At 62.5% G+C, this 24075-nt stretch overlaps 1 protein-coding gene across 1 annotated transcript in view; it reads right to left on the minus strand.

Moving 5' to 3' along the window:
* Positions 1-6123: 6123 nt before the first annotated feature.
* Positions 6124-24075, minus strand: part of RPS6KA2 (ribosomal protein S6 kinase A2) — a 142658-nt gene continuing 124706 nt past the window's right edge. Inside the window, exons 15-21 of the mRNA XM_062187027.1 lie at positions 21155-21244; positions 18272-18430; positions 15696-15857; positions 12049-12125; positions 10687-10804; positions 9273-9410; positions 6124-8533 (exon numbers count right to left, since the gene is read on the minus strand). Of these exons, the coding sequence (XP_062043011.1) occupies positions 8408-8533; positions 9273-9410; positions 10687-10804; positions 12049-12125; positions 15696-15857; positions 18272-18430; positions 21155-21244 (870 nt within the window). The 3' untranslated portion in view covers positions 6124-8407. The remainder of the gene's footprint in view (positions 8534-9272; positions 9411-10686; positions 10805-12048; positions 12126-15695; positions 15858-18271; positions 18431-21154; positions 21245-24075) is intronic.

Below are 24075 nucleotides of genomic sequence, written 5' to 3' on the forward strand. Positions count from 1 at the left end.
TGACACACACTCTGCACACCGTGCGCCCCGAGACGCTGACACACACTCTGCACACCGTGCGCCCCGAGACGCTGACACACACTCTGCACACCGTGCGCCCCGAGATGCTGACACTCTGCACACCGTGCGCCCCGAGACGCTGACGCACACTCTGCACACTGCACCCCGAGACGCTGACGCACACTCTGCATACTGCACCCCGAGACGCTGACACACACTCTGCACACCGTGCGCCCCGAGACGCTGACACACACTCTGCACACCGTGCGCCCCGAGACGCTGACACTCTGCACACCGTGCGCCCCGAGACGCTGACACACACTCTGCACACCGTGCGCCCCGAGACGCTGACACACACTCTGCACACCGTGCGCCCCGAGACGCTGACACACACTCTGCACACCGTGCGCCCCGAGACGCTGACACTCTGCACACCGTGCGCCCCGAGACGCTGACGCACACTCTGCATACTGCACCCCGAGACGCTGACGCACACTCTGCATACTGCACCCCGAGACGCTGACGCACACTCTGCACACCGTGCGCCCCGAGACGCTGACACACACTCTGCACACCGTGCGCCCCGAGACGCTGACACACACTCTGCACACCGTGCGCCCCGAGACGCTGACACTCTGCACACCGTGCGCCCCGAGACGCTGACACTCTGCACACCGTGCGCCCCGAGATGCTGACACTCTGCACACCGTGCGCCCCGAGACGCTCGTGCACACTTTGCTTCTGCTGCAGTGACAGGTGTCGCCCCTCCAGCCGCTCCCCCACCTTATAACCACACACATTTTTCCTGACCCAGAGGCTCACAGAGTGTCCTGGGCTGGGCAGTTGTGTCTTTGGACTCCTGTGTGAGGCGCTGGCCCTCACCGGGCAGAGTCTGGAGATGGTGGTAGCCCCCTCCCGTGGCCTTCGTGTCTGTGGGGAGGACAGTGGTAAGTGGCTGTTGCAAGCCAGGAGGGGCCCCAAACCGGGAACAGAGTTTGTCCCCCGGCGGCAGTCCTGGCAGCGAGAGGGAAGTTGGGGCACTGCTCTGCCAGTGGGGGCAGGGAGGGGGCCCCTTCCTGCCAGGCCCCGGGTGAAATATCCGTGGGAGAGGCCAGCCACGCCCTACCTGTGGGGCTGCTAGGGCGTGGACCCTCCTGGTAGAGACCCGCAGAAAAATAAAGACCACGGCTCCCCACCAGGGGAAGGCGGTGGGCTGGCTGCAGTCCCTCCTGCCGCTGGCGGCTGACCGGGGCCCTGTGGGCGGGGTTTCTGCCCCTGGCCTTCGGGCTGCATTTTCCACTCTCTGACAGGTCTGAGCTGCTCACTGCTCTCTAGAAATCTCCTTTCTGTTTCAAATGACCCGAGTACGCCCCTTGGCTGCAGCTAGAATGCTGGCCAGCAGCTCCCGTCAGTGGACAGAGATGTCCCGCCCACTGTGGCAGCCTCCACCGCACGCGATTGCCGAGCCTTCGGGACGCGGCTGGTGTGGCCGTGGAGCTGGATTAATCTTATGCTTAAAAATAGTCTAGGGGCTGGCGCTTTAGCGTAGCGGGTAAAGCCAGTGCCTGCACAAAAGCTGGCCTGGGCCTGGCTGAGCCCAGAGCCAGGAACTCAACCCAGATCCCTCACATGGGTGGCAGGAACCCGATTACCTGAGTCATCGCTGCCGCCTCCCAGGGTTTGCAAGAAGCTGAGTCTGGAGCCAGAGCCAGGAATCGAACCCAGGTGCTCTGATGACCGCGGGTCGCCAGCAACCTAACCTTAGCTGATCGGCCAAGAGCCCCCGCTGAGTCTTCCTTTTTTTTTTTTTTTTTTTAACCCGTAAGTGGTCAGGGCACAGTCGTTGCTGACAGAATTCAGGCTGCAGTGTGGAAGGGGCAGTACTGCAGCTGGAATTGCAATCAAAGGTCCTTGCAGCTGCCCAGGGGGTGGGGGGGGAGGGAAGGGACGCAGAGGGGCAGGGAAAGCCCGGGCTGACAGTGACACGGCAGACAGCTGATGCCACGTGGCGGGGTGCGGTGGGTGGGCACGTGGCTTTGGACCAAAGGCTCTGGGATCGCTCACTGGCTGTGGGAAGCAGCACAGGCCTCCAGGGAGCTCAGTGGGGGCTGAGGGTGGGGTGAAGGTGATCGATCGGGGGTTGGGAAGGCCGATGTTAGCGGCTGGCGCTGGATCCAGGTGGCCTGGCCCAGGGCCCGGCTAGGGACAGCCTCCTGGTGGCCTATCATGGGTTCCGGCTACACAGGGCACTGCAGGGCGCTTGCTGGTCCCTGCTAGCTGGTCACACAGCACGCTGTAGAAATGCAGATGGCATGGGCAGGGTGGGCAGCTGTGCACAGCAGGTTCCGCTGCTGCTTGGGTCACCTGCATCCCGCGAGAGCACCAGTTCCAGTCCCAGCTGCTCCACTTCCAATCCAGCTCCCCACTCATGCTCCTAGGGAGGCAGTGGAAGATGGCCCAAGCGCTGGGGCCCCTGCACCCACACCGGAGACCCAGAAGCTCCTGATTCTTGGCTTCCAGCCTGACCCAGATCTGGCTGTTATGGCCATATGGGGATGAACCAGCAGATGGAAGCGCGCGCGCTCTCTCTCTTTCAAATAAATAAATGAATGAATAAACCTTAATGAAGGAAACTTGCAGACACGTTCCTGAGAACTTCTTAGAGGAGCTCCAGCCATTGCCCCACAGCCACTTGCACCAGGGGAGAGCCTTTAGCTTTTTAAGAAGGCAGAGTGACAGAGAGAGAGGAGAGACAGACAGAAACAAAGGTCTCCCATCGCCGACTTGCTCCTCAAATGCCCACAATGGACAGGGCTGGGCCAGTGGGAAGCCAGGAGCCAGGAGCTCCATCCGGGTCTCCGCGTGGGTGGCAGGAACCCAAGCACCTGGGCCATCTTCCACGGCCTCCCAGGAGCGCTAGCAAGGAGCTGGATTGGAAGCACAGAGTAGCCTGGACTCAAGCCAGGTGCTGTGCTGTGGGATGTGGGTGTCCCGAGTGGCAGTGGCTTGCTCACTGGGCCACACCCCCGGGGGTTTTTTGTCAACCAAGCTTTTCCCATTGGCCCGGCATAGGAAAGATTTTCTCTAATGACAAAATGTCTGTGAAGTAGCTTGTTTGCCCTCCCTAAAAGGGAGCTTTTTAAAGGAGACATCGAAACATTTCTCCCGCACGGGGCAGAGTCTCTGATAATTCACTGGGGTGATGCAGAGCCAGCCAGAACTCAGCTGAGCTCCAGGTCTCCCGAGCAGGTTTAGGGTGTGTGCATTTTAATGCTCGTCGGTTGTCCCAACACTGACAGGGACCGCAGACTCCTGCCCATGCTGGCCAGGAGCTGCGGCAGTCCCACCCCAGGCCTCAGTCCAGGGCGGTGCCGGTCACCCCACACCTGCAGGGGCTGACCACGCCGGCCCCACTGCCCAGAGCGTTGGTTTCCTGCCCTCTGCTGGCTGCCTGTAAGATTGCAGGCCCCGGAAGTCACAGGGCCGGCGCTTGAAGATGCGGGAGTCAGAAAGGAGACCGGGATGGACCCGCGCGACTACCACGCCCGGTTCAGCGAGGCCACCGCCCCCGCCTGAGCAGGCCGAGCCCCGTTAGACTTCGCTGAGGCCACGCCCGTAGTGGGGTCCAGGCCTGGAGCTCCAGCACCCCAGTGGAGCACTCCATCTCCCACGTAACCAAGCCAGGCAGGGAGGATTCCAGCTCTCGGGGCTGTGGCAGACTGGGTGAGCGAGGACAGTGCTCTCAGGGAAAGTTGTATCGAGGCGTCTGAGCCGAGGGGCTGGTGTCATGGCACGGGGGGGGGGGGGGTAAGATGTTTCCTGCAGCGCCGGCATCCCATGTGAGCACGGGTCCCGGCTGCTCCATGTCCGATCCAGCTCCCTGCTATGGCCTGGGAAAGCAGCAGATGATGGCTTGGGCCCCTGTCCCCGCGAGGGAGACGCAGATGGAGCTCCTGGCTCCTGGCTTCAGCCTGGCCCAGCCCTGGCCATAGCAGCCATTTGGGGAATGAACCAATGGAGAGACGTTCTCTCTCTCTCTCAAATAATTGAAATAAATCTTAAAAGAGTGGAACAAAAGAATTCCTGTAACCCACGCTCCTGGGACAGGGCCAGAGCCGGGGGTGGGGGGAGGTGGGGGGTGGGGTGGGGTGGGGGGGTGAGGGTAGGGGGTGGGGAGGTGAGTTTAGCCGGCAGTTTTCCCCGGCTCCCAGGACAGGCGTGGGAGCCAGCAATAAAGCTCAGGGGGTGTTTCCTGTGTTGGGGCCTGAGCTCAGCTGAGGTTCTACCCCGCAGTTTCTCAGCGACGGGCAAGATGCAGCCGTGCTGACAAAGGCGAGCACACGTCGAGATGGGCGCGCTTTCGGCTTTCGGGGCTGGTGCCTCCTTGTGTCCCTGTGCGGTCCACACAGCGCAGCGCGAGGATCTGCTGGGTGCCAGAGCCGGTTCCGGCTGCAGGAGCAACGCCAGGGCCGCCCGCATGCGTCTCCCGAAGTGCTGGTGGCCGGAAGCTGCCTCTTCCTGGTCCCAGGGCACGCACTTCCCCGCACACAGCAGAGAGAGCTGCAGTCCCCTCCTTTCCTGATGAGGGCGCCACCTTCGTGGCCTGACCACCTCTGAACCTCCTGGCACGGCCGCCTGGCCGTGCGGATTTCAACCTGTGGGCTAACAGGGCGCTGGTTCAAGCCACAGCTCCTCCACTGCTGGTCCAGTCCTGCTGATGTGCCCGGGAAGCAGTGGGTCTTGGCTCCAATACTGGAGTTCTGCCTCCCCTGTGGGAGACCTGGATGGAGCTCCTGGCTCCTGGCTTCAGCTTGGCCCAACTTGAAAATCAGCTGTAATAGATGTGTCGGATGCTGAGTCCTGCCTGTGGTGGGCTTGGCAGGGCTGGACCACACGGTCTCGCGGACAGGGGCCGCACACTGTCCACTCCTGCCAGAGGCCAGAAACGGGGAGAGAACGCTTCCTGTCCCCAAACCTCTGGGGCAGCCAGCCCCGTGCACACCTGCTTCTACCTAGTGAGTCTTTCCAGGACTCCGACCTGCAGAACCGTAAGAGGACGGATTTTACCAATTTAGGTCAACAGGGAGTGATGCACACAGGATGCTGAAGCTGTGTTTTCCAACTTGCTTTTCCACCAGCCTCTGGCACCCTCTGGGCGCTGGCTGGGTGTAGCAGGAGGCAGGACTTCCTGGGCATTTGCTGTTCGCCCTGAGATTCACCCATGAGAATTCTCACACGAGCCTCGCAGATGTCGGGAGAGGCCCCTCTCTGCTGGGGGAGCCCCTCTCTGCTCGGGGAGCAGACCTGTGCACGCAAGTGCTTGGTGCATGAATTGCTGCACACAACTGTCTCCTGCCCATGTCCCCGAACCAACAAGCAGCCACGCTCCTCATGGGACTGTGTGCGAACACACACCTGCCCTCCACCCCACTCACACTGCTGCGTGACACCTGCACACACGAACTCAGACCTCCACATGTAAGACATCATGTGCATCACACACACCCCTGTATATACAAGTGATGCAGAAACCCATACACCCCACATGCATGCAATCACACACATACACATGATGCCTATACACATACACATGAATGCATACAGCCACACAGATGCCCACGATGCATATACACCCCCACATGCATGACACAATCACACATCCACGATGCATACTACTTCTACACACACACACAAGATGCATACAATCACACATACACAATGCACTCACGTCTACACATGCATGCAATCACACACACATACACACACATACACATGAATGCATACAGCCACACAGATGCCCACGATGTATATACACCCCCACATGCATGACACAATCACACATCCACGATGCATACTCATGTCTACACATGGAAGCAATCACACACACACACACACGGATGCACAGTCACACACAGACCCGTGGCTCAGTTCGTTGTGATTGCGATGCTGTCCACGCCCTGTGAGGGACCCCATGGCAGCGGCAGGGGCTGGCAGGAGACCCAGGACAGGGGAGGGACACAGGGGTGAGGGTTTCTCTGTGCATCATTATAGGTTACAACATAGAAAACCCAAAGGTTCTTGTTATGCTAAAAAAAACACCCACCACACTTCATAAAACCCAAGTTTATTCAAAAAAATCTATTCAGAAAGTCTGGAAAGGATAATAAATACCTGTACAGTGCCGCCCACCTGACACATGAAGTAGGGAGTGGGACACAGGACAGTCTTCACCGCGACGGTGGAGCTGGCGGCGAGCGCTGGGCAGGGGCAGCGGGCGGAGACGCGGGTTCCAGAGCCGCTGTGGTCCCCACGCTCCCAGCCCGGCCCGACACTTGCGCCGTGGGGGGAGGCGAGGGTAACAAGACGCTCAGGGAAGCAGGTCAGGTGTGCCGCTCTGGGCTCACAGCACTGGCTAACGTGAGGCCCGGCCACCACTTGCACACGCACATTCCGCGGTCACGCACAAACCTGCCCCACCTCGGGGGGTGGGGTGGAGCCCTGCAGTGCAGGCTCTCCCACGGTGGGGCCGGGCCAGGCTTTCTCTCCAGCAGTGGGCAGCCCACGCAGGGACCGTGCAGGGCTGTTAGGGAACCCGCAGACCCAGTGGTCTCTCGATCATGCTTGGTGCCATGCGTGCGTGCATGGCACCTGCCCGTGTGTGCAGGTGCACAGGGCCCGCGGGCTGAAAACCACACGCCGCCGCCACTCACACGCCACAGGCTGCTTCGTGCAGGGCGTGAACTTGACCGAACTGTGGCTTCTTTTCCGAAGCTGACTCTGCCGACGCCAGGTGTCCTGTTCTGGGTGGCGCCAGGTGTCCTGTTCTGGGTGGCACCAGGTCTGGGTGGCGGCAGGGGCGAGAGGTATCTGACAGTCTGCGCCCAGCCTGGCTGCGCCAGAGTCGTCCTCTGATGCCCACCGGACCCACGAGGGGACAGGATTCTGGATGCGAGGACTCGGTTTCCTCTGTGAGCTTGGTGTCCGGAAAGTAAGGCCGTTCGGGCGGGGGTGGGGGCAGCAGAGGCGCAAGCACACATGGAGGGAGCCGGGCCCGGCCACTCACTCCACTGCTTCTCTCTCCCTTCCTAAGAGCGAGCCGGCCTGAAGCCGAAACACACACACACATGTGCACACACGTGTGCACGCACACACACAGATGGGCCCGGGCCAAAGACTCCTGCAGCAGGCGGGTGAGGGGCTCGTGAGCTCAGGACGATCCACTTTCCCCCAGGCTTTTAATACGAGAACAAAACACCCGAGACCCCAGGCCCAGAGTGGCCAGGCGGGCCCGGGTGGGGTCAGCTTCCCAGTCGCTAAGGTTTTGGTTGTCTGAGGGGAGAGCAGCCCCTCGTGGAATCATTAAAGCTTCGGAGACACAGTCGTGGTTAAGGTCTGGAGACAGCGAGGCCAAGCTAGGATTTTTTTTTTTTTTTTTTTGAGTGAGGTACTGGAGTGGGTGGAGCTGGAGGGATAAGAACCCAGGAAATAAATATGCGGCTTCTCAGTGCAATCCCGGCTGCCACGGACAGGAGGCCCCCCCCCCCCCCCCCAGCTCAGCGGGAGGGTGAGCAGGTCCCCGGGGGAGCTGGGGAGAGCGCCCCCTGCCCAACCAGGCTGGGCTTCTGGGAGGAGGCCCCAGCCTCCGGGAACGGGCACAGCACAGCACTGCCAGGACCCCGTCCACAGGAAAACGCCCACGCGGTGGACACGGACACAGGCTTGGCTTCGGCATGGCACATGGATGTGGCCGGCCGTGGAGCAGGAGTCGCGGCAGCCACGGTTTTCCTGAAGGTGAGCAGTGGTGAGTGCAGCCAACCGTGGCTGTGGGCGGGTGGGAAGAGGGGTCCAAGCTCTGGAGCCTCCGGCACAGTGGCCCCACCTCCGCGGGGCAGCCAGCACCCGCAGGCGCAAGCTCTGTCCTGATCCCTGGCCCGGCTCTCCTCTCGCCCAAGTCAGAGCCAGAGGCGACGGAGACCACCCGGCCCCAGCCAGGGTCTGGAGCCGAGACGCCCGGGGCTGGCCTCACTTCTCCCACAGAGGCTGGGACGCCCGTGTCGGGGTCCCGCCACACTCCCGCTTCCCACTGGCAAGCTGCTCCCCGGGGAACGCAGAAGTGCTCGAGGAGGAGACCTGGGCACTCCGAGGGAAGCCCCGGGCCCAGCGGTGACGCCAGGAGACTGCGTTCATTTGGTTTCGCTCAGGACTAAGGGAGGAGAGCAGGTGGCAAGGCTGGCACAGCGAGGCTCCCCGGAGTCCCCGCCTGGGTCCCTCCAGGGCTGGAAGAAAGCGCAGGGGCAGCGGAGGCCGGTTCTGCCCCAGGCTGGACTTGCGGTCGCCCCAGGCGCCCGTGCGCGGGACCCGACGCTCAGCAGGTGCACTGGGCGGCGGCCAGGCGTCAGGCTGGCTGCTACAACCGCGTGGACGTGAGTCTCTTCATGCCCCGGCGCTGGGCCAGGCTGGACGACAGCACTGGCTCCAGGCGCGGGGCCAGCGGAGCTCTGTGCAGTGCAGAGTAGGTGGCGGCCATCGCGCCCTGCAAGACCAAGGGGAGGGCGGGGGCTGAACATGGTGAGCGAGGAGCCGGAGCCACGGGGCTTCCCCTCAGGCAGCCCGGGGAAGTGAGGCCTCCCTCCAGGACAGCGGAGTAGGGAGAGCACGAGGCTGGGTGGTGCCTGCCACACCGTGGGCCCCGTAACAGACCCCCTAAACCACGTGGCCATGCCAACCCCATAGGGTCCCTGAGCCCGTGGTTCCTGTTTGAGGCCTGTGTGTGGCCCCCAGGGTGCAGTCCCCCATCCTGGAAGGGGGCCAGGGGCCAGACTCGGCCAGCGCCTGGGCCTGTCCACATCCCAGGCAGCTTGGACTGATCTGGAGGGCAGGGCTGACCCCGGAGCGGCTCCAGCTCCTTGGAGGGATCCGGAATGGACCTCCCCTAACTGGACAGCGCGGGGGACAGCCTGCACTTCTCAGAAGGGGACCCTACCCAGAAGACAGGGCTGCTACCCCGTACGTGAGAACCTTGCATACCAGGGCTGCTGCCGGCCCCTGGCCCGGAATGGAAGGCTTTGGAGCTTGGGGTGGGGTGGCCACAGCACCCGCCTCCCTCAGCCTCCACGGAGGCTGTAGCTCACTCAAGATCTCAGCGGGGGATGAAATACAAAAGCCAAACGTCAGGGGTAGCTGTGCCGGGGACCGGTTCCTTGTCTTGAGATCCCGGGCTCTCTCCTGCATTCCCCGCGCCCCCGGGAGGCTCTCCCACTGCCCCATGGTACCTTCACCAGGTGCACGTCTTGTCTGCTGAGCTGGCTCTGGGACAGGTACTCCCTGTTGACAATCCAGGGGTGCTTCAGCACTTGCACGGCCGTCAGGCGCTGCTGAGGGTCCACGTGGAGCATCTTGGACACGACGTCCTGCAGGGGAGGCGGGGGAGGCCGTCAGGGGGCGCTGGGCTGGGCAGAGCGCTGCCCACCTGCCCGCCACAAAGCCCAAGCGCCGCTCTGAGAGTGCGGGCACGCTGGGGCCGCCGCCAGCCTGCAGCAGGTGAGCAGGCACACAGCTCTCAGACCTAAGTATCGCCAAGGCCGCGGGCCGACCTGGCTAGCGGGAAATTGCGTGTGAAAATGCAGCTGGCGTAAGTAACTTCCTGAGACGCTGTTTCAGAGAGAACCGATGTCCTTCCCCAGCGGAGACGCTGAAATTGTCAGGACCCCACAGACAGAAGCCGTTTCACGGCCACACTGCCCTAGGAGCTTTCAGAGGCCACCCCCACGGGAGCCACGCCCTGCAGCCGGCACACGCCTCTGTGTCCGCGGGCTCACCCCCCGTCAGCTGGTTTCCCTGTCTGATCGCAGAGTAATGACTACCAGCACACAAACTGGGTCAAACCGAGATCCTCGTGTTCCACGGTCGTGCCAGCCGTCCCCGAGGCCGGCACGGCAGACACTGCAGACCAAGATGCCAGAGCTGATGCTGAGTAAGGGCCCGGGAAGACCCAGCAGGGGGCGCAGTGGTTCCCCGGGGCCCGTGCTTCCCGTGGTCTTCCCACCACCTGCACGAGTGAGAAAGTGACTACAACACGCCCCCCCCCCCCCCCAGCTGTGGATCCCCGGGGCAGTCACGGGGCAGCGTCACCGAAGGGGTGGGGCAGACCTTGTGTGTGGCATGTGTGGGCCGTGGCCAAATATCCACGTAGCTGTGGCTGGGAGGTGTTCTGTAGATGTGACTGACAGTGGAATCTGTGGGCTCCTCTGTGTGTGCCGGCCTCCGGCGGCCCGCGGAGGTCTAACCAGAGAAAGACCGGGCTTCCCTGACAGCAGCGGCAGCCCTTGCCTGCGTCTCGGGCTGGGGACCTCCCTACACGCTTTAGACGCTCCGGCCCCCACCGTCACGGGAGCCACTTGGCTTAAAGGAAAGTTCCGCTCCCCCGGGCTGTCTCTGTCTCAATGCGTCTCTGCCTCCATCTCCAGGGGTTCCACCTCTCCGGGCAAACCCCAGCGATACGCTAAGGCAGCAGAACGTGCTGTAAGACATCTTTGCAAAGAACTTTTCCGTTGGAAGGCTTACGGGAGCCGTTTATGGCCCGCGACGTTAGGAGTACAGGTGCACACACGGAGCACCTCTGCCTCTGTGTGGGCCTGCCCGTGCTACTCTGCACAGGAGGGCGTCCCTCGTCCTGCACACGCTCACCTTGGCCGCTTCAGACACGGAGTCCCAGTTCCCCCCGGAGAGGGCGTACTTCCCGCTGCCGATGCGAGCCAGGATCTCCTCGGGGGTGTCCTCCGGTCCGTTTGCAAAGGGGGTGAACCTGTGTGAGGAGAGGACTCATGGCAGTGCGCGTCCACTCATCACCCACGGTGACGTCCACGGTGCAGCACCTGCGCCCGTGAGCAGGATGGCTCTTGTCTCCCTGCTGTGCCGAGAGCCAGGTTCACAGCAGGCTGCGCTTCCCGCCGAAGGCTGCGCCCCTCCCCGTGCCTGGCCAGCGAGCAAGAGGGGAAAGCACCATGGAGCCCAAGGCTGGCCTGGTGGCAGGGAGGGACGGGCTCTCACGGTGGCGATGTGGTTAGAGGCAAGTCTGCCGTTGGCAGTCTGCGGGACCCACGGTGGATCTGCCACTCTGGGTTTTCTCACAGTTAAGTTTTGCAAAATGGGTAGAATACACACTCGCGGTGATCATGGTGGTTGTGTGTGTGGATACAGATGAAACGCAAGGGACAGGGCCTGGCGTTCGCCTGGTTTGTGGTCCGTGCTCATCCCATCGGCCCCAGCATAAACCAGCGCCTGGGGACGCACCCTTTCCGAGAGACAGAGTCACGGGATTCTGAGAGCAGATGGGCTGAGGGCACGCTGCAGGAAGCCCCGTCACCCCAGTGAGGTTGCAGGGGGCGCTGCACACCCTGCCTGGGCCACGCAGGCCCCCACGCCCAGTCCTGCCCCTTCACCGTGTCCTCACCTGCCCTGGGGTCAGCCTCTTGTCCACCTGCTACAGAGAACAGGGCTGGGGGGGCTGGGAGGGCTGGGGGGCTGAGGGCCCACTTCTCTTATTCATTTATTTTTGCCCCTGCTCAAGTATATAATAAACTTAACAATGTTAGGAACCGGGGACTCTTAGGATCCTGGCCCCTCCTTGCTTGAAGGAACCATGAAGGGCTCGGGGGTGGGGGGGGGGGGGGAAGGCCCAGGGAGGAGGGAGGGAGCTGGCAGAGTGGCCTCTGGCTGTCACAGCACAGGTCTCATCCTAACAGACCGGCCCTTGCTCCCTTGCTTGTGGGATGACCGCCTCCCGAGATGCCACGTGACCCTGAAGTTCAGGGGGCAGCCATGTCGCCACCGTCTAAGGGAGTGGTGCCGAGTCGTGGAGAGAATGTTGGTGAAAGACTTGGGCTGCAGTCTGTGAGCCGGGTTTGGGGAGAACGCGTGGCGGAGCTTCCCGTCCTTGGTCCTGAGTTGGGCTGAGGGAGCGCACCCCAGGCCTGGGCGGGTGTCAGGAGGAGCCACGCCTGGGTCTGAGAGCCCCACTGGCCACGAAGCCCCCCGGGCTGTGCATACCCCGCCAGCATGGTGTAGAGCAGGATCCCAAGACTCCAGACGTCACACGCCGCATCATAGCCTTGCCGCTTCAGGACCTAGGGGGGAGCACAGGCGACAGGTCAGCACCTCACTGCGCAAGTTCAAGGTCGCAGCAGGTTTTCCCAAGGGGCCCAGAAGTAGGTAGGTGTGCAGCACAATGGACAGCACTGCTGGGTGTTACGACCGGGTATGGTCAGTCCCTCCCAGAGCTTGCTGGCTCTATGACCAATAGACTGACCAGGAGGTACCAGCAGGGCAGAAGCGTTTTATCACAGTGAAATATGCAGAACGTAGAACTCACCAAGAACATGCACGGCGCTGTGTGGCCGCCACTGTGTCCGCCCATAGCACCTCACCGTCTTCCCGATCTGAAGCCGGCCCCCCGTTCTGCCCCCTGCTCCCCTTCACAGCCCCCCAGCACCAGAGTCCAGCATTCTGCCACTGTCAACTTGACCCCGCCGGGGACCTCACGTGAGACAATCACCCAGGCACCGTCCCGTGCGCCTGGCTTCCGTCACGCAGCGGAACGTGCTCTGCTCATCCGTGGAGCTGGTGCCAGAGCCCCCCGTCCCAAGACCGTCAGGGCTCCCTGTGTGGACGTCCACCTCGCGTCGACGCGCTGCCATCCTGCCTGGACGGACGGATGCTTGGGCCGCTCCCACTCCGGGGCTCCTGTGATCCAAGCTGCTGAGACCACGCTGGGTCCTCGTCTTCGGTTCTTCTGTGTCCAGGTCCGGAAGCAGAATCGTGGAGCCTCACAGTCGTTCTGTTCAGTTGTTTGAGGCATTGCTAAGGCAGGAGAGCTTTCTTGTTTATTTATTTTTTAGATTGTATTTATTTGACAGGCAGAGAGGCAGACCAAGATGGATCTTCTGGTTCACTCCCCAGGTGGCTACAATGGCCGGGCGGGGCCCGTCCAAAGCCAGGAGCATGGAACTCCATGCAGGCCTCCCACCTGGGTGGCAGGGGCCGACTCCTACCTTCTCAGGTGCAGCAGCAGGGAGCTGGGTCAGAAGTGGAGCAGCTGGGACTGGAGCCAGCCCTCTGAGAGGGGATCCCGCGGCTGCAGGTGGAGGCTAACCCCTGCATCACCGTGCTAGCCCAGACCGGGGAGTCTTAGTGTGCCCCAGGATGACGAAGTTCAGCACTGGGAGATCCTGATGCACTGATGGTGAGTAACAGTGGAGGCAGCACAAGTGCTCATGGGAACCACAGATTCTGTGCTGAATCAGGAGAGCTGGGTCCGGCTCCTTCTGGACGAGAGCAGGAGCCTGCGTTTCCACCCTGTGTCCGGCCACCAGGAGCTGTGCAGCAACAGGGGGCTCCCGGGCTCCGGGAAGCTCGCGGGAAATGTGTATCATGAACAATGCTGCAAGGCCTCCAAGGTTTCTCATCCCCAAATAAATTTACTTTGAGTTCCATTTTCCACAAATTGTTTTTCCTTCAAGATTTGTTTATTTTTTAAATTAAAAAAATTTTTTTGACAGGCAGAGTTAGACAGTGAGAGAGAGAGAGAGAGAGAGAAAGGTCTTCCTTTTCCATTGGTTCACCCCTCAAATGGCCGCTATGGCCGGTGCGCTGCGCCGATCCAAAGCCAGGCGCCAGGTGCGTCCTCCTGGTCTCCCATGCGGGTGCAGGGCCCAAGGACTTGGGCCATCCTCCACTGCACTCCCGGGCCACAGCAGAGAGCTGGACTGGAAGAGGGGCAACCGGGACAGAATCCGGTGCCCCGACCAGGACTAGGACCCGTGGTGCCAGCGCCGCAGGCAGAGGATTAGCCAAGTAAGCTGCAGCGCTGGCCATATTTGTTTATTTTTTTGAAAGGCAGTTTCAGAGAGGCAGAGAGAGAGAGAGAGAGAAAGAGAGAGAGAGAGAGAGAGAGGGTCTTCCATCCACTGGTTCACTCCCCAAATGGCCACAATGGCTGGAGCTGGGCTGATCTGAAGCCAGGAGCTTCTTCCTGGTCTCCCACGCAGGTGCAGGGGCCCAAGGACTTGGGCCATCTTCTACTGCTTTCCCAGGCCATAGCAGAGAGCTGCATTGGAAGTGGTGCAGCCAGGTCTCGAACCAGTGCCCTTATGGGATGCTGGCACTGCAGGCGGCGGCTTTACCCGCTACGGCACAGCCGGGCCCTCCACAGCCTTTGTGAGATGCTCTTGTGTGCGCCATGTGAGCTGAATGCTCCCTGCCTGCAGCTCATTGGCTAGGAGACTGAGAAGTCACTCAGCACTGGGCTCCTGCTTCCTGAGCCTGCGACGTGGCTGGCAGTGAGCGCCCGCCCGCCTCCCAGGGCCAAGGACAGTCGGAGCAGGAGTCACCGGTGAGAGAGAGGCAGTGTAACCGCACCAGGCTTTCCATCCCCGACAGGCTCACTGCTCTGGAGAGTGGCATGGCCGCTGCTTACCCCCAGGACACCCCCTTGGCACGAGGCCTACGGAGCTGAACTCGGGCGAGACAGACGCAGGACCTCTGCTCCCACTGTCTGCCCCGAAGCAGGTCCTAGATCCGCAGTCAGAGGGCTCACGTGAGCGCAGAACCACACACGGCTCCACCCCCCCGCGTGGCTGGGCTGCGCCTCCAGCCTCGCCCTCCCTCAGTGGCCACCCTGCGGCCCAGGGACCCTCTCCTGCGCTTGTCGCTGCTCTAGACAGTCTCTGTCCTGTGTGGAGGCTGCTGTGGGTTCCAGGATCCGAAGCGCCTGCATGATGACTACCTGCGCCCGGCGACGCCCGCGTGGGAAGCGCACGTCCGTGGGCTGTCTGCTGTCCCCTTCTTCCAGCTGAGAACCAGGAGCCGAGGGAGACGTGATTTTCCATGCTGACAGCACCATCCGTATCAGCACTGACTGAATACAGCAGCGACAGAGGCTTGGAACCAGATGCAGCTCAAGTGTCAGGACGGCCCTGGACAACCTACGGCGGTGCCCCACCCCCATCCACTGTGCCGGCCGTGCACCCCCCACACCCAGCACAGGAACCTCATCGCCCGCAGCCACCACTCACAGAGGCCGCCCCTCCCCTGGGACTCGGTCTGCCGGAGCAGCTCTGAGCCCGTCCTGCCGGGAGGCCCTGGGCAGAGCCTATGTCTATTTTCATGCCCGCCCCCGCCTGGCCCACGAGCAGCACCCGCCTCTGCCGTTCTCCTCCACGCACCACCTGTGTTCTTGAAGCTTTTCTAACAAGCCGGTCACATGCACACCCACGCCTCAGTCAGTCCCCGGGGCGCTGACGGGGGAGCGCCCAGGGGGTCCTCGGGGGGAGGGGCCCCGTGGAGGTGCTGGGCTCCCAGCTGCAAAGCCCCTTGGAGCCCTCAAAGCCTGCAGCTGCAGGGAGAGCCTCCTGGAGCAAGAACCAGGATGCAAAGCAAACCCACGGACTTGAGTGTCTCCCTGTGCCATCACAGAGCGAGTTCTGGGTGTGGGCGGTGCCCCAGCTCCATACTCCGGCTGTAAGAGGAAGGGAGATGGAGCCCCGTGCTCAGCCCCACCCATAACAGCCTCATCCAAACTGTCCCAGCCACATGAAGACGGGGACAGGAAATGATGGAGGTGCTCGTGGCGGTGAGCCCGGCGCCTGCCTCCCTGCAGGGAGCCCCGACCGCCCACCTGCGGTGCTCCGAGCCCTCACCTCCGGGGCCACGAAGTTGGCGGTGTAGCAGGGCGTCATCAGCAGCCCGTTCTCCGCCCGCAGCTGCTTGGCGAAGCCGAAGTCACAGATGCGGATGGACTCGGGGTTCCCGGATTCGTCCACGTACAGGATGTTGCTGGGCTTCAGGTCTCGGTGCACCACCTGGAGGGAGGGGCGCGCGGGAGACAGCGGGAGGGACGCGTTCAGAAGACGAGGGCTCTGCTGACGGGGTCCCCACGACTCCCTGGGCGCTGCAGGTAAGAACATCAGCCTTCTAACGGCCCTGGGAGCCACCCCCTCTGCCCCGAGCTCCTCACGGAGCGGTGCCGTCATGGGAGCTGATGGCCAAGTCCTGCTCCGGAAGGCAGGGACTAATGACGTCAGCTGCGTGGCCACTGACAGCGGAGGGCCCAGAGAGAGGACATCAAAGCACCCGGGCTCGAGCACCTGGGAAGTCCCTCCGCCTCCACCGTCTGGGAAGAGGGAAAAATGGCTCTCCCTTCTCTGACGCGGTTCCTACCCTTGTTCTGTCTTTTTGGCCCAAGTAGACGCATCCTGACTGTCAAAATTATCTTTTCCAGAATCCAACAGTTCCATAAAAAGTGAGGGTGAAGCGGGGACTCCAGCCGCTGCCAACACAGGGCAGGCCTGTAGCTGACACCTCCACATCTGTCACCAAGGGGTTTCCTTTCTCTGGCTAGGCCGGTTCATGGGCTGACACAGCGTGAAGAAGTTACAGAAGACGGACCTTCCTCCCCTGACCGCCCATGACGAGAAAGGGATGGAACTCTCCCAGCGGGAGACGACTGGGGTGGGCAGGGAGTCAGTGAGGGGCGAGGAGCTGAGGGTGGCCGGCACCCATGCCATGTGCACCTGCCACCTTCCCTGCCCATCTGACCCGGCTGTGGACTCACAGGCCCACTCCTCACCACGCCAGGGCACCTGCCCGGAGACCACCCTGCAGCCCCCACTCCAGCCCTGCCTCCTTTGCACACGCAATCAGGCCCTGCCAGAGCACCACCCCTTATAACAACGAGGACCCCAGCCTGGGCGGGGCCAGCCCTCCCTCACGGGGTGGCCCACGCTCAGGTCCCAGTGTGCACCACCCCCGCCTTTCGGTGAACCCTGCTTTCCTGCTCAGCTCTGAAGAAGAGGAAGCCGACGAGGGTTCCCCTGGGAAGCGCTTCCTCTGAGGAGGTGCCCGGCAGGACGCCGCGCTGTGCGCCCCCCCCCCCCCCCAGGTCCCTGCCTCTGCAGTGGACCCTCGAGTATCCGGGTGAATGACGACAGGTGTACCTGTCCGTGGTGGGGAGGGGCAGGCGTATGGGGGCAGCTACACAAAGGAAAGGTCACAGTGAGTCCCAGGGAGGGGCAGGGAGGACTTCGCTGCGGCACGCACCGTCAGGCTGAGGCTGCGCCCACGGCGGGCACAGACAAAGTATCCGAGCACCCGGCATCGTGGTGCACAGACACGCGGGGGAAAACGGACGGGAACTGTCCCGGCACAGTCGCTCTGCAGTCACACCTGTGCTGCTCGGACACCCAGTGGGGGCACTGACAGCTGTCACGGGGGCAGGGGCGGGTTAAAGCCAGGTGTTCATTTGGGGCACAGAGTGAGGTGTTCTGAGGGCACAAAGGGCCGTGATGAGGCCACACGGAGAGCCTCGTGGGGCATGAAGCCCGGACATCTCCATCGTCCGGCAAGAGCCCAGGCAGGGGGTGGGGCACCGCTGGGGCACTCGGGCCCCGCAGGCGACGAGACCCGCACTGAGTCCAAGCAAGTTTGCAAGCAGCCAACCGCAGGGCTCCCTCTAGGGTCTGACCCTCGTGGGAAAAGCCGGACACGCCGCATGCTCCAAGCCCACAGGGTGCCACATGGGGGCGCTACGGGGCAGTCCTGGAGGGAGTCTCCTGCCTGGCGCTGCCTGCGTTCTAAGAGCGTCTGACCTGGCACACACAGTGCCGCCTGCTCCCTGAGAGAAGCAGCGAAGAGGAGGAAAGGTGCCAGGCAGGGGGGCCGCCTCTGGGAGGGGCGCGGCCTCGGGCAGGACGAGCTCCCGGATCTCACCTGTGCAAGGCAGGCCCCCCGGGTCTGGGATTCTGAGCCTGACCCCCTGGGGCACACGAGGGCTGCGTGGACCTTGGCAGCCACTGCCACTCCCACATTGGTTGGCGAATTTGACTTCATCGCAACTGACGGCACAGAGGAACCCATAGAGCCGACCTCAGCGAGGGCCTCGCTGCCCCGTGGCTCCCACATGGGCACCGTCCCTGCCTGCTGCCCAAGAGAGAACCCCAGCTCTTGTCCTTCTGCCACGTCTCTAACAACCTCCTGTGCCCCTGTGAAGGTGTGACGAGGCCTGGCTGCCCCCTCCGAGCCCCTCAGCTGAGGGCGTGGGGGCTGCGGGTTCCGGATCTGCTGGTTTTCTCCTGCCCCTGCGTCTTTTGTGAGTCCGACTTACAGGGCCTACTAGAATCCAAGATGGGTCCCTAGAGCCTCAGGGAGACGGTTTCCAGACGCAGGTGTGCAGGTGAGGAAGGAGAGCCTGCCCCGCCCACCCGCTGCCGGGCCTCACCCCCTGCGAGTGCAGGTAGTCCACGGTCTTGGTGATGGTGCACAGCACGCTGCTGGCCTCGCGCTCCGAGAAGCACCTCTGCCGCAGGATGCGGTCCAGCAGCTCCCCGCCGCGCATCAGCTCCGTCACCAGGTACACGAACTTGCCGTCGTCGTAGACCTGGGGGCCGGGAAGGGCACGCGGACCTCAGGCTGCCGCATCACCACCGCGGCACTGCCTGGGCCAGATGGAAACTGAGAGAGCCCAGCTCTGGACGCTGGAGAAGGGAGGAGTCGGGGGGACAGACCGGGGTCTGCGACCAGGGAGCAAGGCAAGACCTGTGCTGAAAAGGAGCGTCTGGGCCCCAGCAGTGCCCGAGGGGCCTCCTGGGGTGGTCACAGTCGGCTGCCGAGGGGGACCGGCAGGCCAGGCCCCAGCCGTGCCCGAGGGGCCTCCTGGGGTGGTCACAGTTGGCTGCCGAGGGGGACCGGCAGGCCAGGCCCCAGCCGTGCCCGAGCGGCCTCCTGGGGTGGTCACAGTCGGCTGCCGAGGGGGACCGGCAGGCCAGGCCCCAGCCGTGCCCGAGGGGCCTCCTGGGGTGGCCACAGTCGGCTGCCGAGGGGGACCGGCAGGCCAGGCCCCAGCCGTGCCCGAGGGGCCTCCTGGGGTGGTCACAGTCAGCTGCCGAGGGGGACCAGCAGGCCAGGCCTCAGCCGTGCCCGAGGGGCCTCCTGGGGTGGTCACAGTCGGCTGCCGAGGGGGACCGGCAGGCCAGGCCCCAGCCGTGCCCGAGGGACCTCCTGGGGTGGTCACAGTCGGCTGCCGAGGGGGACCGGCAGGCCAGGCCCCAGCCGTGCCCGAGGGGCCTCCTGGGACGGCCACAGTCGGCTGCTGAGGGGGACCGGCAGGCCGGGCCCACGGCAGGTTAGGAGGAAGTACACCATCTCACGAGGCCACCAAGCAGACGGGAGACTGAGAAACGCGAATGCCCAGACAGCACAGAGCACGCAGAGCCTGGGGCAGCCTGGGGCAGCGCTCTGCAGATGGCGACACCAGAGTCCTGGGTGGGAGTGGTGTGTGCACAGTCCTGGGGTGATGTGCAGAGTCCTGGGGACAGGGGGTGATGTGCAGAGTCCTGGGGTGATGTGCAGAGTCCTGGGGGCAGGGGGTGATGTGCAGAGTCCTGAGGGCAGGGGCGATGTGCTGAGTCCTGGGGGTGTTGTACAGAGTCCTGGGGTGATGTGCAGAGTCCTGGGGGCAGGGGGTGATGTGCAGAGTCCTGGGGGTGTTGTACAGAGTCCTGGGGGTGATGTGCAGAGTCCTGGGGGTGATGTGCAGAGTCCTGGGGGAGGGGCGATGTGCTGAGTTGCTGGAATGTGTTCTGTTGAGAAGCACGCCTTGGCTCCCCAGACCCGGAGAACGGCCCGGCCGCCCGCGTCTGGTGGGCCTCAGGGACACCTGTGCGGCTGCTCTGGGCAGCACCTCAGCGCCAGTTGTCCCAGCTGCCAGGACACAGCGCGTCCAGAGCTGAGCTAAGCATGAGAGCAGGGCTCTTAGAAAAATGCAGCTGTGTCCACACTGGCTCGAACTCACTAGAAAACAGGACCGCACACTGCGGTGATTTTCATGCTGAGCTGTGAGTGTAGACCATGCGCACGCTGATCGCTGTCTACACTGCAACCCCCGGGCAGTCCGCGTGCTGGGACAGACTTGTGCAAAAAGGAGCCAGGGACGAAACACCAGTCTCGTGAAGCGTTGCTTCGTCTGAGGGCTTTCGGAGAGAATTACTAACATGACTTGTTGGACTCTGAACTTAAAAGACGTAGTTATTTTTGAGTTTTCTTGAAATATTAGAAAAATTATTTCTTTGAAAAGTACATATGTATATGTGTTGTGTACACATATACATATATATATATATGTATGTATATGAGAGAGGAGAAAGAGAGAGAGAGAGAGAGAGAGAGAGAGAGGCGCAGAGAACATCCTGTGTACTGGTTCACTCCTCAAATGCCTACAGCAGCCAGGGCTGGGCCAGGCCAAAGCCAGGAGCTGGGAGCTCCACCCAGGTCTCCCAGGGGCCCAACCATGGGAGCCATCGCGTCAGCCGGAAGCTGGCACGGAGACTGGAGCTGGACCTGAAACCCAGCGCCTCCCACACGGGACGTGGGCGCCAGGTGCGGCTGAAGCGCTGCCCCACGGCCCGTCCCAGTTTGGTGTCTTTTTGCACCAGTCGTGAACTCAGAAGTTCTGTCCTCAAGAATACGAGCATCGGGAACTCGTCGACTTGGAGCTGCGGATCCCAAGCGCACGTGGTTTGAAGCACAGAGGGTTTCACATTGGATGATTTTTGTCTGTGAGTCTAAACGCAGAGGTCAGCCAGGAAATGGCCGAGTGCTCGGCTTGTGGGTGGCGGGGACCCCACCTGCTCACATGCTCCCGTGGTAAGTGAGTCCCAGAGCCCTCACCCCAGGGACTCCAGGCAGGGAGGGCGCCCCGGGCTTGGGCTCTGTGTTCACGGCTCCTTCTGGGGTTTGCGGGTGAGGGGGAAGCGGAGAAACCCGCCGGTCTCATCCTCTCCACCCACACCCACACCCCTGGGCCTTGACAGAGCTCCACCCCCTCCCCCGGCCCACAAGGGGACTGGCAGGCACCCAGCAGAGGGCCGGGGGAGCTGCGTCCCCGCTGGGATTCGGGGTGACAGGGAAAACACCACGCATGGATTAATCCACGCGGCGTCCCTCCCTCCTCCCGCACGCCTGCACCCGTGACCTGGGGGAAGCCAGCAAGGCGTGTGAATGACGCGGGGCAGAGCCGGGCAGCAGCCTGGGGCGCGAGGCCTGCTTGCTGCGGGGCGCGGACAAAGGCGGTGTGGCGTGGCGCGGCGTGGCGGGCTGCACTTACGTCCTTGAGGGTGATGATGTTCGGGTGCTGGCCGTACCTCAGGAGGATCTCGATCTCTTCCGAGGGGTCCCGCTTGCTCTTGTCGATGATCTGCAACAGACGCAGCACGCGGCCGTGAGAGGTCGCCCCGTTCTCAGGTGGCACCTGCTGGGTCCCTGGGGACTGCAGTGTGGCTAACCTTTGGCCCCGGCTGGCCGGAGCAGGTGACTCCCTGTCCCTCCGGCCTCACACTCAAGCAGAATCCTCACCGGGGGCTCCTGGTCAGCCCACTCCTTCCCAGCCAGCAGCTGATTTCCATTTAGTGCAATGGGCTGTAACCCTCAGACACTACTTTTCAGGTGTCACAGGCCCGGGCGTGGACAGTGGCGTGGGGGACGCTCACGGAGCCATCAGCAGACAGCAGCAGCTCTGCCCCGGGGCGGGCCCGGACGAGGGGCTCCTGGCTTTTGTCTGTCTGGTCGCCCGCACAACAGAACAGGAAGCAAAATGAACTGCACAGGGGCAGCTGCAGGACACAGGTGTGGAGACGGGCAGGCGCGGCAGGTGCATCTGGGCTGTCGCGGTCTGAAGTAGGGAAAGAACGCAAGCAGGCAGTTCCCTGTGAAACAACCCCGGGAGGAAGAGGGAAAACCGAGGGGCTTCGGCTTCCTGTGGGCGGGGAGACCGGTGGCTGCAAACCCTGCCACGTCCACACGTCCACTCCCGGACCTCTGAGTTACGTGAGGCCTTGTCTACTAAAATCGACTATTTCAGATGTGGTCTGCACGGTAAACCATGAGAACAATGTGACTACTGTAAAATTCTGGGAGCACAAATGATTGACGATTTTATGCCACATCTCTTTTGGTGCAAGTCTGAAGCAAAGTCGGATCGATGATGGTAAGTATTTATGAACAGTCGGCTTTTAGAGACACTTCCCCTTAAGATGTTACTGGTATTTTCTTATTAAATTTTCTTTGTTGCACAGGGAGGGGAGGGAGGGGGAAGAAGAGACACACACGTACAGGGAGGCAGAGACAGAGACAGAGAGAGGTGGGGGGAGGGAGAGACAGAGCGCCCGTCTGCTGGTTCACTCCTCAGACACCTGCAATGTCTGGGGGTGGGCTGGGGGAAGCCAGGGTCCAGGAGCACAGTCGTCATCTCCCTCGTTGGTGGCAGGAGCCCAGCATCCGCCCCAGCAGGGAGCCGGAGTCAGGGGCTGGAGTCGGCATCAAGCCCGGGCGCTCGGGTATGAGACGTGGGCTGGACGCCAGCTCCGAGACCTGACTTCAGAACACATCTTAAGATGATTAAAACTTATACGTGCAACCGTGAGGCATGCCGATTTTAACAGGACGTTTAGCATTTAGGGGAAACGAGCGAGAATGGAAGCAGTTTCTGGGTCCAGGCCCCCGGGGGCACGAGCCCCGCCCAGGGAGGTTTGCTGTCTTTCACCGTCATTGGTCTGCTACCCAGGACGGAGGGCTCGCGACTCAGGTGAGGGACCTACAGTGGCATGGGCAGCTCTGACCGTGGCTGCATCACTCACGGGCACTTGGACCTGCACAACTGGAGGCTCCGCTCCCACGAGGCCCAGCCCCGAGCCAGCCTGGCCCAGCAGGGCCCTGGCTTCACCATCTGCCCTCCAGGGGTCTGAGAGGCCCCCTGACCCCTCCAGCTTTGCTTTGTCAGCTGTGAAAGCTGGGACAACGGCGTGCATCTCCCCGAGCCCTTGTCGGGATTTAGAGTCCCCTGGATCCTGGGGCCAATAGGAGCACTTGATTCTAGTGAGCTGCTCTTGGCGCTGTGGTGAGCCACAAACACCCTGCCGCCCCAGGGAGGCACCATGCCCACTGTCCCCACACACCTCTCTGGTTCTTAGCGCAGAAGCTCCCCCCCTACGGTGATGCCATGGAGTGGGCAGGTGACCAAAAATGAAGCCAGGAGTAGCCGTCATGGTTGAAGGCCCCAGAAAAAAAATCAGATGCCACACACAAATGGGCAATTAAGAGAAGAGGTGTGGCTGGGGTTTCAGCGACTCACAGGGACACGCAGTGCCCTGCGGCGGCCAACAGAGGGCAGCCAGGGGCTCTCGAGACCTGCAGGGGACCAGAGCAGCCCTGGCTGGGGAGAGGCAGCCCTGCAGAGGCTCTGGGTGTGGGCAGAGGAGGTGTGTGTGTGTGTGGGGGGGGGGGGGGCGGGGGCAGGGAGGCCCAGCCCCAGGCCCCTCGCCCTCTGTGGTATCTCTCTGGCTGGCAGAACTGCCCTGAGACCACCGGGCAGGGCCAGGCATGTGGAGGTGAGGAGGGCAGGCGCCAGGCGACACGGGGGCCCCAGCTGGGAGGGCCCATCCTACAGCGGGGCAGGGGCTGGAATGGGCTCTGACGCCGCCTCCTAGGGTTCCCGCCCTCCCCTAATCGGGCCAGGTCATCCCAGATCTCAAGTGCGTGCACCTGGGTCCGAGACCTCTCACTACATGTCCTGTGCACACAGAGTTTCCCAGGAAGCACTGGCCGCGTTACCCCCATCTGCCTTTCTAGAAGCTTCTCTGGGATCTGTTTTCCTTTTTGCAGGAGGTGGAGCTGAGAAAGGTAAGGTGAACAGCGAGCTGTGCCCACCGCAGCCTGCGCCTGTGGCTGCAGCCATACCAGGGACAGCTGGCCGGGCCAGGGCTTGGTGCACTGTTAGAACTGTCATGTGAGGGCTGGGGCTGTGGCATCTTAGGCTACGTCTCTGGCTGTGGCGCCAGCATCCATATGGGCACTGGTTCACGTCCTGGCTGCTCCTCTTCTGATCCAGCTCCATGCTAAGAGCCTGAGAAAGCAGTATAGAAGATGGCCCAAGTGCTTGGGTCCCTGCACCCACGTGGGAGACCCAGAAGAACCTCCTAGCTCCAGCCTGGCTTAGCAATGGCCGTTACAGCCATCTGGGGAGTGAACCAG

Source organism: Lepus europaeus, chromosome 3 (assembly GCF_033115175.1).
Source record: "Lepus europaeus isolate LE1 chromosome 3, mLepTim1.pri, whole genome shotgun sequence".
Taxonomy (NCBI): Eukaryota; Metazoa; Chordata; class Mammalia; order Lagomorpha; family Leporidae; genus Lepus; species Lepus europaeus.